Source organism: Rhineura floridana, chromosome 12 (genome assembly GCF_030035675.1).
Source record: "Rhineura floridana isolate rRhiFlo1 chromosome 12, rRhiFlo1.hap2, whole genome shotgun sequence".
NCBI classification, from domain to species: Eukaryota; Metazoa; Chordata; class Lepidosauria; order Squamata; family Rhineuridae; genus Rhineura; species Rhineura floridana.
The window spans coordinates 8850153-8865113 of NC_084491.1; the positions used below are offsets into that span (position 1 = coordinate 8850153).

At 44.7% G+C, this 14961-nt stretch overlaps 1 protein-coding gene and 1 long non-coding RNA gene across 13 annotated transcripts in view; one reads left to right on the forward strand and one right to left on the reverse strand.

The window, feature by feature from the left end:
* Positions 1-1832, reverse strand: part of LOC133368646 (uncharacterized) — a 36373-nt gene extending 34541 nt beyond the window's left edge. For all 3 annotated transcript variants that reach the window (XR_009758720.1, XR_009758718.1, XR_009758717.1), the window contains exon 1: positions 1718-1832. This is a non-coding gene — a long non-coding RNA (uncharacterized LOC133368646). The remainder of the gene's footprint in view (positions 1-1717) is intronic.
* The window catches only part of ANK1 (ankyrin 1), a 271938-nt gene that overhangs the window by 81752 nt on the left and 175225 nt on the right, over positions 1-14961 (forward strand). The window contains exon 1 of one of the 10 annotated variants that reach the window (XM_061592472.1): positions 2160-2291. The exons of 8 other annotated variants lie outside the window; for them this stretch is intronic. In XM_061592472.1, coding sequence (XP_061448456.1) covers positions 2262-2291 — 30 coding nt within the window. In that variant the 5' untranslated portion in view covers positions 2160-2261. Of the gene's footprint in view, positions 1-2159; positions 2292-12390; positions 12445-14961 lie in introns of those variants that run through there. One more of the 10 variants, XM_061592469.1, reaches the window with a different exon arrangement.

Genomic DNA, 14961 nt, shown 5'->3' on the forward strand with positions numbered 1-14961 from the left:
CAGTTGCAGTCCATTTGGGCTGATTTGTGGTTGAGCTGCTTGTGAGCAAGTAGGTGTTCTAATAGCTTCATCCTTCCTCACAATGAGATTTATGGGAGAGGGATGCACTTCAGTTCAGACATGACACCAAGCCATTTTTCAGGTAGCTTAACTACGGAACAACAGAAGTCACCTTATATTGAGTCAGCCCATTGCTCCATCTAACTCAATATTGTCCACAATGACTGGCTGTGGCTTTTCAGGGTGTTAGGCGGGGATGGGGCATTCCCAACTCTACCTAGAGCTGCTGCAGATTGAACCAGGGATCTCCTGCATGCAAAGTAGGTGCTCTTCCCCTGCACTATGGCTATTTTCCCTTATGGTTTGGTGTGATGTCTGAATTGACAAAGTGGGGTAAATCAGAATCAGAAATTGCAGATAGCAAACAGCAGGGATGGGAAGAGATGCCAAGTTTTGGTTCTCTCAGTTTCTAATTTTCCCAATCTTAAATTCAGTTCTCCACATTTCTGCAGCAATTTGTGAATTTTTATTTTAAAATATCCTAATGAAAATTCTCCAGCATTTTAATGTGAATTGCTCCTAATAAACACAGTTTTGTAGGCTGTTTTGACCAACGTACACTTTTTTGCAAGCAATTTCTTATCATATAATGCATTTTTGCCTGTTATTTTCACTCATATATTCATTTGTATGCACACTTTCCTCTAATACATGCATTTTTATAAACATTGTTGAGTTGGCGAACTGCATCACAAAATTCAAATAAGTGCGAATGTTGAAGGATGGCTGTGTTTCAGTTCTCATATCGTTTTGGAAAGTGCAGATTGGATAGATTTGGCTTCAGATGTGACCTTCTCACCCATTCCTAGCAAACAGTGACTTTCCCTAACCCTGGTTTGGTGTGCGGTCTCAATTAACAAAATGTAGTTAAAGATGTCACTGCATCTAAGAAGGTCCCTGCACCATGGAAATGAGGGGTGGGGAAGGAGCTGAGCATTCAGAAAATGAAAGCATATTAACAGCTCTTAAATCATGGTTTGCCTGCTATTTACATGGAAGCTGAAACCATGGTTTGGATGATCATCTCTGCTTAGTGCAAATTATGATTTGGTGTGATGCCGAACGTGAACCACTGACACAGTTGCTTCAATACAAGGTCAGCTCAGCATGGATTTGAGACCATTGGTATAGCCTAGTGTAAGGTGGAAAGTCTCTGGTTCAAATCACCTTTGTCAGAAGCTCATTAAGAGGCCTTTGGCAAGCCACACTGTTTGCCTTCAGCCTGCAGTTTGCAAGGCCCTCTGCAGTATGGAGACAATGACAATATTATTAGCCTACTTACAGGGCAGTTGTGCAGATTGCTCTGTACACTAGGTATGTGCCCTAGATTAAGCTGGGAATATAGGCAGCTGCCTTGGAGCGTGTCAGAGCAGCAGCCCCCCCCACTGAGTATTGGTTACACTGACACGTCATTGTTTCAAGCAAGGCTCTCCCAACTCTACCTCTGTCCCAGGCATTTGGTTCTTAGGTTCCTGTTGTGCAGCCTTCCTCGCAAGGATTGCTCCACCCCTTATGTATTGTTTTGCTGTTAACTTTTTGTATGTTTTTAATCTTCTGCTTTTCATTTTTAATTAACTGTAAATCACGTTGAGTGTACATATTTATGTAGCAAAGCAACTAACAAATTTAATAATAAAATAAATAAAATAAACCCTACCTGGAGATCCTGGGGACTGAATCGGGACTTTCTGCATATAAGACAGATGCTCTGCCACTGAGCTATGTGATGTTGTGACCTGCCCTGAGATAGCTTTTGGGATGAAAGGGGTTTATTAAAAATAAAATAACATTACATCAGCACTGAGTTTTATAATTTACTCAGTCCCCTTGCTCCATCTGCCAGTTTGGCTGTATTTAATAGCTCCAGTAAAATCATTCCAAGCCATGGGTTTGTTTATGGACTGGCTTCCGCGATAAGGCTACATGTGCCAATTCTGACAAAATGTATGAGTCCTGGTGACATGCCTTCTCTAATCTCACAGCCCCAGAAGGTGGGTCCTCCCAGCTTGTGCTGCCATGACTATGCGTATCCTGATAAAGGTGTGCCCCATCTTAATGATAAGGCAGCCCAGGCGTCTATCTGCAGAACTTGGTGTTCAGTGTACGTGTGGCTGCAAAAGGTCTAGGGTGACCCTCATCCGTTCAGTGTGCTTTGAAAAAGCTTTTGGGAAGCTTGTTTCGCTTTCGTGGAGGAAGTGACTATGATGTCGGGCTTTTTGCAGCGCTGGAGAGTAAGTATCAGGACAGCAGATTCTGGTTTTGATGGGTTTCACATCAGAGAGTTGACCTAGAGGCAGGCAGACAGTAGTAGCACTTTATAATAGTGAACTTGTTTCTTGGGTGTGGATCCTAATGAGGCCAAAATGGTACCACCTACACTAAACAGAGAGGCATTAGAAGGCTTGCAGGCACCTCAAAGTTTGCAGAAGTATAAAATCCCTCAGAGAGGGACCCCCCCCAAGCAGCTTAGTGAGGACTGAGAATACTCAATACTGACTGGGTGGAAGTGAGGGGTGGGGACAGCTGGGTGTGGGTGCAAAACCAAGTAGGAGGGGAATGGAATGGAGTATACGGAAAAGGGATGGCTGACATCCTGAACAGGAGGCCTGTGCACTGCAACATTTTGTTGAAGCACCTACTTGCAGTTCTTTATAGGAGAGCTGAAGTTTGTTTGAAAGGAGGATTGCTGTTTGTGGCATGTGCATTTATTCCTCTTTTTGCCTGCATTCAAACAGGTGTGGTAGGCTTTTGCTGTGTTTCAAAAGTCTGCAAAACCCATTTGACTATTGGTGGTAGTGTGTGTAGTGTACACCAAGGGGAGTTAAGCTCCTTCCAAACCAGCTTAAACTTGGAAAAAAGCGCTGTCTGTTCCCCTCTTTTGTTAGCTGCTGCAGACAGAACTAGGTGCAATTTTCTTGGTATTGCCCATGCACTGGTGATTTATCCCTTGCTCATATCCTATCATACTTGTGGGCACGTAGGTTTTTTGGAATTGTTATGTCTAAACAGAAACAATGACAGCTGAGCATGATTCCTTTGCATAATTAATGTACAGAATTGATATGGATGGGGAAATGCACAGAGGATACGTGCCATTGGTAGGGATGGGAGAGAAGTTTGATTCAGTGCACATTTGAAGGCGAACCTAATTGGCCCTTTCCAATACAATTGGCCCTTTCCAAACCAACGCACAGCCATCCTTTGACATCCACACTTCTCTAAATTTGGAATTCAGTTCTCCATCAAAGTAATGTGTACAAAATGCATATAGCAAAGTGTCCATAAAATTCTTACAAAAATGTATTGCTTTAGGGGAAAATTGCCTTGCAAAAATGTGAATATTAGGCAAAATTGCGCATATTAGGCAAAATTGCATACCAAATATGTGTATTAGGAGAAATTCGTATTAAAATACTGGAACTTTCACTAGAACTTTTTTTTTTAAATTAAACTGATGTGGAAATGTGAAGAACTGAATTTAAGATTGGAAAAAGGACAAACTATTGGGAGCTACCTACACATGACACACAGCAGAGTGTGATGATGATGATTGTCTCTGCAGACTGCAGACTCCGTATTTTGTTAGGAAAAGCCACTCGAGACCTGGGAGGTGCCATTCCGAGTGAAGGAGAAACAAGGAGTGCTTAGGGCTTTTCCTCCCTCCCATTCTCCTCCTCCAGATCTGCCTCTCAGGCTGCTTTTCACCACATGGGATTCTAGATGTGAAACTAAACCCTGGGTGGAGGAAAGCAGTGATGGTTTAGAGCAGGAAAACAGCAGGCAGAGAGGAGGGATGCAGAAAGCTGTCAGCTTCGGTTTCTCTCAGTGTCCCATTTTTGCAATCAGTTCATCACATTTCTGCCATCACTTTATTTTTTTGTGTATGTGTTTTTAAAAAGTCATCACCAAAACAGGCAGCATTTTTATGCACGTTTCTCCTGATATGCCCATTTTGGCAGTTTTTCCTAATATAATGCATTTCTGTACATTATTTTCATGAATACATTATTATTATTATTTATTGGATTTATATCCTGCCCTTACTCCCAGTAGAAGCCCAGGGCAGCAGTCCTTGCATTTTACACATGCTTTCCCCTAACATGCACTTATTTGTATGCATTTATTTTGGTTGGAGAGTTGCACTGCAAAATTCAGCAAAGCATGGATTTCAAAGGATAGCTGCCTTCAGTTCAGGTATTATTTTAAGAAGTGCCACTTAGGTAGGTTTTCTTTAAAATGTGAACCAAACCAAATTGCTCCACAATTCCTAGCAGAGAGAGAGAGAGAGAGAGAGAGGGTTAAGCACCCCCTGCATTTCCTCCATTCAAAACTGCAGCCTCCAGAGTAGCTCGTGGAGCTTGACGAGTACAAAACCAAGGATTGGTGCTTTAAACACCACCTTGCTTGGCCACTGGCCTGGCTGTGCTGAACTAGCAGGAAATGGCTGCAGAAAAGATGCTTCTGTCTCCCTTTTGCTCTTGCTGAACCCTTATGGTTGGTTTGCTGCCTTGCCAGACTTCCCTCTTTGGGCTTAGATAGATTGCAGCAGACAGTTCTCTGCTCTGAGCCTTCTTTGTCCAGAATGTCTAGGCCATGCAGGTGTGAACTTGTCTTGCTTCCATCTGGCTAAAAAAGCTGAGTAGGAACAGATTGCTGGCATTAATGCTCTGTTAGTAGACTTTCTCTGGGTTGCCAGAGGGGATGGCTCCAGAAATCAAAGCATGCGGGTGGGGATTCCTGGGCCCCCAACAAACTAAGCCCATCTTGTGGTTTCCTCCTCCTGGTTTCTGTTTGCTGCTGGTGGTGAAAATCCAGTGGGCAGGAGTCTGGCAACCTTAAAGTTTTCTCCAAGACATTATACTAATGGTATATTTTTGCTGCTGTTTCGCAAGGTTTGTTTTAAAAGTTTTGTCCCTGTTTCTGATTTTGTGTCACACTTTGCTTTTAAAATTTTATGAGTTGCTTGGAGACTCCTTGTGTGTCAAGCAGCTAATGTACTGCCTTCAAGTTGATTCTGACTTATGGCGACCCTATGAACAGGGTTTTCACGAGGCTGAGAGGCAGTGACTGGCCCAAGGTCACCCAGTGAGCTTCATGGCTATGTGGGAATTCAAACCTTGGTCTCCTAGGTCGTAGTCCAACACCTTAACCATTATACCACACTGGCTCTAAGCAGTTAATACTGTAATAATAATAATAATAATAGTAATAATAATAGTGAATGTGATTACACCTCCACCCCATCCCCCCCATAAATTAGAACACAACACAATTCACTAGATATAGTAATACCTCAGTTAACAAAATAGATCCGTTCCTGGACATTACTTCTTTAATAGAAACTTTGGTACCAGAGGCAGGAATAACATGAAAAGAATAGGGACAAGTTCCTACACCCGCTCATAGATGATGGGGGCAACTTCAACAGGGTATTTAAAGGGTGCCTGCCTGGCATACACCCACTCCCCCTCCTCCTCCTCCTTTGAATCCTATTGGATCCTTCCCTCCCCAGCCCTGGAAGAAAGCAAGAGATCTCATTAATGCAAAGCAAACATATAGGCTTGTCAGTACCATCCTAGCAAAGCAAAGGGCGGGCTTGAATGTTTATCCATAGCAAAGCAAAGCTGGTCAGTTTTGCCTTAAAAAAGCATTCCTTAAAAGGAGCTTTTTTCCTGGAGATTCATTAACTGAGGTATTACTGTAGGTTTTAGTGATCTTGCCTGATTCCTTTTCATTTCAGCAGAGGAGAAATTTCCTCATTGATTTTACCCCATGGATGAAGCTTTTGTGTCTGCCACCCTCCTGCTCTTAGTAGTACCCAAAATCTGACACCTGAGGCAGCCATCACACCTTGCTTCTTGATAGGGCTACCAGTCAGGACGAAGCAGGCTTCTCCAACCTGGTACCCTCCAAATGTCATTGTACTCCAACTCCCATCAGCCTCAGCCAGCATGGCTGGTGGCCGGGGATAATGGGGGTTGTAGTCTGAGGTACTGTTCGTGGGAGACAAGGGAGGGTTGGGGGATGTTGACCTGGTCCTCAGTGGGGTACAATTGCCCCTGAAAGACCAGGTCCGCAGCCTGGGGGTCATTCTTGACTCCCAGCTGTCCATGGAGGCTCAGGTCTCAGCTGTGAGCCGGGCAGCGCTGTATCCATTTGATATGGAGGCTGCGCCCCTACCTTCCCAACCATCTGCTCCTATCGGTGGTACGTGCCCTCGTCTCCTCTCGCCTAGACTACTGTAATGTGCTCTATGTGGGGTTACCCTTGAAAACGGTCCGGAAGCTGCAACTGGTACAGAATGCGGCGGCTCGCCTGATCAAAGGTAGTCGCCGGCGAGATCACATCACTCCAGTGCTGAAGGAGTTGCACTGGTTGCCGGTTGTTTTCCGGGCCCAAGTCAAGGTGTTGGTTTTGACCTTTAAAACCCTATACAGTCTCGGCCCAGTTTATCTGAAAGAGCACCTCCAGCCTCATCAAGGATGCCGTGAAACAAGATCAGCCTCAAAAGGCCTCCTCTCTATCCCACCAGTTAAAACAGCTAGACTGGTGAGGACTAGGGAGAGGGCTTTTTCTATTGTGGCTCCCACTCTGTGGAATTCCCTCCCAAATGATCTCCGTCACTCCCCCTCTATGATAAGCTTCCACCAGGCCTTGAAGACCTGGCTCTTCAGACAGGCTTTTGGGGTGGGTTAGGTTTTTTATATTGTTGAGATTTTAATGTTTTAATGTATTTGTATGTTTTTATTCTGTACGTCGCCCAGAGTGGCTGGACAACCAGCCAGATGGGCGACTAATAAATAAATAAATAAATAAATAGTAAATATATATATATGGAGGGCTGCAGTTTATAGAAGGCTGGCATAGAGCAACCAATTGGGGCAGAGCTTGCTTTATTATGGGCACATTTGCTATCATGGTGCATTGAGGAGAGGTGGGAGAGCATCTGCTTTACATGCAAAAGGTCCCAAATTCAGTCCCTGGCATCTCCAGGCGGGGATGGCAGAGATTCCCTCTCTGAAACTCTGGCGAGTCACTGCAGAGCAGGTGTGGGGGAACCTTTGGCCCTCCAGCTGTTGTTGAACTACAACTCTCATCAGCCCTGAAGAAACCCTGGAGTGCTGCTGCCAGTCAGTGTGGACAATACTGAGCTAGATGAACCAATGGTCTATATTCTTTAGGGGAAGGGCTGTAGCTCAGTGGCAGAGCATCTTCCTTGAAGGCTGGGACAGAGCAACCAATCAGGGTAGAGCTGTAGTAGAGCATTTGCTTTGCATGCAGAAGGTCCCAGGTTCAGTCTCCAGTTAAGGCTGGAAGAGACTTCTGCCTAAAACCCTGAAGAGCCGCTGCCAGCCAGTGTAGACAATATAGAGCTGGGTGGACCAACAGTCTGATTCAGTATAAAGGCACCGTCTTATGTTCCTGTGTTCTTCTTATGAAATGGTGGGTGCATTGCGTGTTTGGAAAGCTGCGGGAAACTCCATTCTGTCTCAATGTGACAGATCAGACCAGACTCTGAGCCCTGCAAGGCTAGTATTGGTCTTTGTTCCTGATTTTAATTTTCTGTTTGCCAGGGTACATAGAAACACAATCTTCTTCTTTTTTCTTCTTTCTTTTTCTTCTTCTTTCTTCTTCTACTATTCAGTGTGTTTTTAATGATGGTACTAGCAATCTGGTAAGTTCAAACTCATTACTGCCTACACGCGCTTCGTACCAGCCCAATATCTCAGTAACCTTTACATTGTTAGATACAGGAAAGCCTTTACTATGGCGAGATTCAACATAATGCTGTCAGTTCTCCTCGAGGGCAGATTTCGTGGAGTCCCACGCGCAGCTAGGCTGTGCCCATGTGGGATCGGAGAAGTCGAGACTATAATGCATGTGCTCTTATATTGTACTTTTTATCAAAACATTCGTTCTTTTAGCATCACTCGTATCGTCCAAATGTTTCCTGGTCGTGATCCTCTATTTTATACGAAATTTTTGCTGCAAGATCACTACCCACAAATCACATATATTGTTGCTAGATTCTGTGCCATGGCTATCACAACTCGTAGAACAATGATAACTCAAGTGTCTACATGAGAGACCTGGCATTGGAATGTCTATTTTAGTTTGTCTTAATAATGGTTTTAAACGTTGTGTGACGATTTTGTCAGCCTTTGGCTGTAATAAAATTCATTTCATTTCAGTTCATTTCAATGATGGTACTAGGAATGTGTTAGAATTTTGACTACTTTGGATTAGGCACCAAATTTTCCATTAATTTGTTTATTTGCTATCATTGTGGATAAGATTTTTATGTGGTGATTTTCCGTGGCTATTTTTGGAAAATGGGTTTTATTTTAAAAAATCCATGTCTAAAATATTGATATTGATATTTTTATTAATATTTCCTTTCAAAATGTCAATATTAATATCAATATTTTTCCAAGGGGAAAAAAACAGATCAGTAAAAGTAGCGGCTTGTGGATGAAGAAAAAACATGAATCGATACCAGCCTGCTAGGCCAATGGAATGCTTTTGAACTGGCATCGGCCAGCGGATCCCATCCGTAGATGGTACTCCCCAGAATGGAGTACCAGCACCTCTTTCTTTACTGGCCATGGCAGCTATTTTGTGCTGGCACCTACAGCGTTTTTATCAAGATATGAGCATTGGCATCTCTCCTTTTTTTAACCAAAAAAGCACCTTCACCAGAAGGTCCCAGAGCAGGTCACAGCCATGTATAACACAACATGAAAAGCAGTTTAAAAGAAATTACATTCACAACTAGAGAGGGTTCTTAAAGATGTATAGTTCAAGTGTCAAAGGCGAGGGCAAAGAGGTGCATCTTCAGTGTAAAGCAGAAGTTATAAAATGCTGCTGCTAGATGCACCTCTGTGGGGATGAGGATCCATATTTTAGGGGCTGCCACGGAGAATGCCCCTCATGGGTCATCCCCTACCCAAGCATTTGAGGGCGGTGGAACTACTAAGAAGGCCACCTGTTGACCTCAGCACCCAAGAGGGTCTGTAGGGAAGGAGGCGGTCTCTCAGATGTTTATGGCACTAAACATTAGCATGAACACCCACGAGAAATGGGTGAATATGTCAGAAGTCCCCACAAAAATTCATCATTTTGTTGTGAATTTTGCCTAATATACACTTTTTGTATTGAATTTTGCCTAATATACACATTTTTGAATTTCAAGGATGGCTGTTTCAGTTTCTGTATCCCCCCCCAAGAGTGTTAATTTGGTAGGTTCACCTTTAAATGTGGACTGAATCAAATCGTTCCCTGATCTCTACCCTTTACTAAACTCCTATCAGACAGTAATTTCCAAGGGAAAGTCCTGTCTCAGTAACCTATTAGAATTCTTTGAGAGTGTCAACAAGCATATAGATAGAGGTGATCCAGTGGACATAGTGTACTTAGACTTTCAAAAAGCGTTTGACAAGGTACCTCACCAAAGGCTTCTGAGGAAGCTTAGCAGTCATGGAATAAGAGGAGAGGTCCTCTGGTGGATAAGGAATTGGTTAAGAAGCAGAAAGCAGAGAGTAGGAATAAACGGACAGTTCTCCCAATGGAGGGCTGTAGAAAGTGGAGTCCCTCAAGCATCGGTATTGGGACCTGTACTTTTCAACTTGTTCATTAATGACCTAGAATTAGGAGTGAGCAGTGAAGTGGCCAAGTTTGCTGACGACACTAAATTGTTCAGGGTTGTTAAAACAAAAAGGGATTGCAAAGAACTCCAAAAAGACCTCTCCAAACTGAGTGAATGGGCAGAAAAATGGCAAATGCAATTCAATATAAGCAAGTGTAAAATTATGCATATTGGAGCAAAAAATCTGAATTTCACATATACGCTCATGGGGTCTGAACTGGCGGTGACCGACCAGGAGAGAGATCTCGGGGTTGTAGTGGACAGCACGATGAAAATGTCGACCCAGTGTGCGGCAGCTGTGAAAAAGGCAAATTCCATGCCAGGGATAATTAGGAAAGGTATTGAAAATAAAACAGCCGATATCATAATGCCATTGTATAAATCTATGGTGCGGCCACATTTGGAATACTGTGTACAGTTCTGGTTGCCTCATCTCAAAAAGGATATTATAGAGTTGGAAAAGGTTCAGAAGAGGGCAACCAGAATGATCAAGGGGATGGAGTGACTCCCTTACGAGGAAAGGTTGCAGCATTTGGGGCTTTTTAGTTTAGAGAAAAGGCGGGTCAGAGGAGACATGATAGAAGTGTATAAAATTATGCATGGCATTGAGAAAGTGGATAGAGAAAAGTTCTTTTCCCTCTCTCATAATACTAGAACTCGTGGACATTCAAAGAAGCTGAATGTTGGAAGATTCAGGACAGACAAAAGGAAGTACTTCTTTACTCAGCGCATAGTTAAACTATGGAATTTGCTCCCACAAGATGCAGTAATGGCCACCAGCTTGGATGGCTTTAAAAGAAGATTAGACAAATTCATGGAGGACAGGGCAATCAGAGGCTACTAGCTGTGATGGCTGTGCTCTGCCACCCTAGTCAGAGGCAGTATGCTTCTGAAAACCAGTTGCCGGAAGCCTCAGGAGGGGAGAGTGTTCTTGCACTCAGGTCCTGCTTGCGGGCTTCCCCCAGGCACCTGGTTGGCCACTGTGAGAACAGGATGCTGGACTAGATGGGCCACTGGCCTGATCTAGCAGGCTCTTCTTATGTTCTTAAGATGTGTGGTAGGGATAGGGCTGTGCTTTGAGCACCTTGGACAGCTGCTTGAAAGTTCAGACTAAAACCCAGAGCAGATTCCACTGCCCCACTGACATGGAGCCACCAGCTGCCACTGCTCAGAGTTGTAAGCTTAGGCAGCATCACAAATCCTGATGCAACCCTTCTCCCTTGTTTGGGGATGAGGTCACTTCCGAAAGAGAAGGGGGATCAGCTCTGCATGGGACCACCATGCTCCACAGGGCATCATAGACCACACATAGATCCAAGTGTGCCCACAGCATGCAGTTGCTTTAAATCACTGCTTTCAAGCAGGGATGGCTAATTTCTCTCTCTCCACACAAAAGACCCCGCCAATTTCACAACAGCAAAAATGAAAATAACATTAACCAATGCTGGTGTAGGCAATGCTGGTGTAGGCCCTGTGCGCCTCTGTGTGTGTGTGTGCACGCACAAGTGAGTGTCTGCATGAGAACGTGTAGGATGGCTGCATGCCTCCATTAGCATGCACCCCTGGAGGGTTGGCCAAGGGTGAATGCAGTCCTGAAGTCAAAAAAAATGTAGCCACCCCTGTCTTAAAGGGATTGCTGTTGCTGCTGCTGCTGCTGCTTCTATTTTCAAATGCAAAGATGTATCACTGAACACCAAAGTCAGGATCATTCAGACCATGGTATTCCCTATCTCCGTGTATGGATGTGAAAGTTGGACAGTGAAAAAAGCGGATACGAGAAAAATCAACATTTGAAATGTGGTGTTGGAGAAGAGCTTTGCACATACCATGGACTGCAAAAGAGACAAACAATTGGGTGTTAGAACAAATTAAACCAGAACTGTCACTAGAAGCTAAAATGGTGAAACTGAGGTTATCGTACTTTGGACATATGATGAGAAGTCATGATTCGTTAGAAAAGACAATAATGCTGGGAAAACCAGAAGGGAGTAGAAAAAAGGAAGGCCAAACAAGAGATGGATTGATTCTAGGAATCAAGGAAGCCACAGGGTGGTTCATGACAGATGCTCACTGATTCATAGGGTTCCCCTGGGCTCCTCTCAACTTAAAGGCTTGTTGAAAGGGGAAGGTGTTCAATAGGCGCCGAAAAGATAACAGAGATAATGCCTGTCTAATATTTACGGGGAGGGAATTCCACAGAGTAGGTGCTGCCACACTGAAGGTCCATTTCCTATGTTGTGCAGAATGGACTTCCTGATAAGATGGTATCTGCAGGAGGCCCTCACCTGCAGAGTGCAGTGATCGACTGGGTATATAAGGGATAAGATGGTCTTTCAGGTATCCTGGTCCCAAAGTGCAGGTGCGTCCCCTCCCATCACTACTACAGTTGCAAGGGAGACACTGCAGCTGCTTGAACTTCTCCTGGTTCCATGGCTATTTGAAAAGTGCAGGAATCCCCTGGGGATTGGGAGGCTGGAGCAGATAAAATATATTCACAGCCAAATACAAGTTTCTGCATCATGTGAAGGTGCATTCAGTAACTCCATCATAAGTACAACATGCAGTGAAAGCACCCCTACTAATGCCTGGTAGCTGAACCACTGAAATAACAGTAGAGGCATGCATGAGTCTTGCACTCCAAAAATGTTTATTTGTAGATCATGTAAGAATTACCTGCTTTCAGAAAGGCCACCTTCTGCATGAGTCACTGTTTGGAGCAAGCAGGTGCCAAGTCCAAGGTAAGTAGTCTTTCAGAGATGTGACACTCAGCCTCCCCTGAGGGCATGTAATTCTGCTGCAACTTACTCAGGGGCTGCGCGCACACCATTTAAAGCCTATTTCCCCACCCCTAAAGAATCCTGGGGCCTATAGTTTGTTAAGGGTGCTGGGAAGTGTAGCTCTGTGAGGGGTAAACCACAGTTCCCAGGATTATTTTTTTTGGGGGGGGGAGATGTGCTTTAAATGTATTGTGTGTATGCAGCCCAATTGGGACTGAATTGTTCTGTTGGCATGGAAAATATGAGTGCCTCAAGTAGCAACCCCAAACGGATCTAAACTATCCCTTTGTAGGCTTATGAGTGTTCTAAAATGCATCTCTCCTTAACCTTTCCTTCAGGCTTGAGCTAAGTATATGTTAATTCTTTGTAAAGTACTGGCATTTAGAATCTGCTGAAATTGCCTTTCTGTATCTAGGGCAAAGGCAAAGAATGTGTTCCCTGCAGAGACGCATTTAACCCTGAAAAGAACAAAACATGTTTGTTCTTTTCCAATACGCTAGTCATGAAGGGTTTGTTCCAAGGGGGGTGATAACTTTAAGATAGGATCTGTCAGAAGGACAGGAAGACAGGAAGGATGAAAACGCACCTTCTGTTCTTTTCATTGCGTCTGTTCACAGCTTTGTTTTATGACTCTGTCTTTCATCTGTTTACTGTTCACCATGCCCTGGTGGTCTATAAAGTGTTGGTGCTTCCTAAATAAACTCGTCCGTCTGACCATTGCTGTCTCCCGGTTGGACCGAGAGCTGCTTTGTGCAGGTGGAACCTTTGGCCAAAGCTCTATTGTGTGTAAATGTGTTTTCCTTCCTAAGCCTGGTTCAGGGTCCAGTCCAGCTCCGTGCCTTACCTGGGGAAGGAGGCATGGTGAGATCAATATTAGGATCTCACTCAACAGTTTGATCCTGCCTGACGCAGAGAGCCTTCAATAGATCATGCAGAGGTGCAGCAGGAAGCCTTCTCTATAAAGCCTTCTCTATAGAGCACATGCTTTGCCCAAGTTCAATCCCCAGCATCTCTAGGCAGGGCTGGGAGAGACGCCTGCTTGAAATCATGGAGAGCTGCTGCCAGTCAGGGTAGACAATACTGAGCCAGGTGTGTTAATGGTCTGAGTCGATATAAAGTAGCTTTCTGTATTCCTGTGTTGCCCCTGCATACTGCCTGATGCCTGCCTATCCCTGTTGTCCATCCCATCTCTTGCTTTATGCCTGGCACACCTGAAGTCCTCATCACTTACAGCAGCTTGGAGAAGAGGGTTGCGTATCTAAGCTGGGTGTGGGGACAGGCTGGGGGAGCCGTGGCTGCCTTATCTCCTGCAAGGGGGCTCCATTTGCTGCTCTGCCTGAGGCAGCGATATTTCTTGGGCTGACTTTGCCCTTAAGATCCAGTTATTGTTCCAAGGTGACTATTATTATTGTGCCTTCTGGAGCAACTCCTTCCATCCTGCAAGCGGCAGTGATGATCACCAACTTGAATGGCTTTAAAAGAGGATCAGGGCACCGAGGGCTCCTAACCCTGCTGCATATGTTCTACCTCCCCCGTCGGAGGCAGTATGCTTCTGAAAACCTGTTGCTGGAGATTGCAGGAGGAGAGAGTGCTGTTGTACTCGGGTGCTGCTTGCGGGCTTGCCATAATCGTCTGGTTGGTCACTGTGAGGACAGGAGGCCAGACTAGGTGGGCCATTGGCTTGATCCAGCAGCCCAGCTCTTCTTATGTTTTTATTTGCTGTTTCAAAAATGCAATTGATGTCAGGGTGAGGGTGGGGGTGGAGCTGCTTCTCTGAGATTATTGAGCAAGACCTCCTTATCAACATTATGGGAGCCCTTTGTGGCGCCTTCACTTGCTTCAGCATGGTGTTTAAGACTGATTAAAGTTCCCAGCCTTCCTCAACCTGGTATCCTCCTCTAGATATTTGGACTATAACTCGCATTGTCCCCAGCTAGCAAGACCCTATGACATGGGGCTAATGAGAATTGTAGTCCAAACCATCTGGAGGGCACCAGGTCAGGGAATTAGGGTTGCCAGGTTCATGTCCTGAGACTGATCCTGTATTTTTAGGAGAAGAGAAAGTCATCCAAGTGCAGGTGTTCTTCCAACACTGCAATGAGAAAAACCACAAGGTGGAATTCTCCCATCCCCCTGTGCAACTTTTAAAGATACAAAAGACCTCTTGGAAACTGGGCCTGGCGACCAGGAGGTCTTCTGTATCTTTAAATGTTGTGCAGGGGGAAGGGAGAATTCCACCTTGTGGTTTTTCCCATTGCAGTGCTGCAAGAATACCTGCACTTGGATGACTTTCTCTTCTCCTAAAGATACAGGATCAGTTTCAGGCCCCGAGCCTGGCAACCCTACAGGGAATGCTGGATTAAACCATTGCAGGCAAAACAGGGGAAGAGCCCGCTGGGTGAGTGTTTTCCAAACAAGGAGCTGCATAGCCTGAGTTGCTAGTAAAACTCTCTGAGTGGTAATTTCACAGCCTGTGGA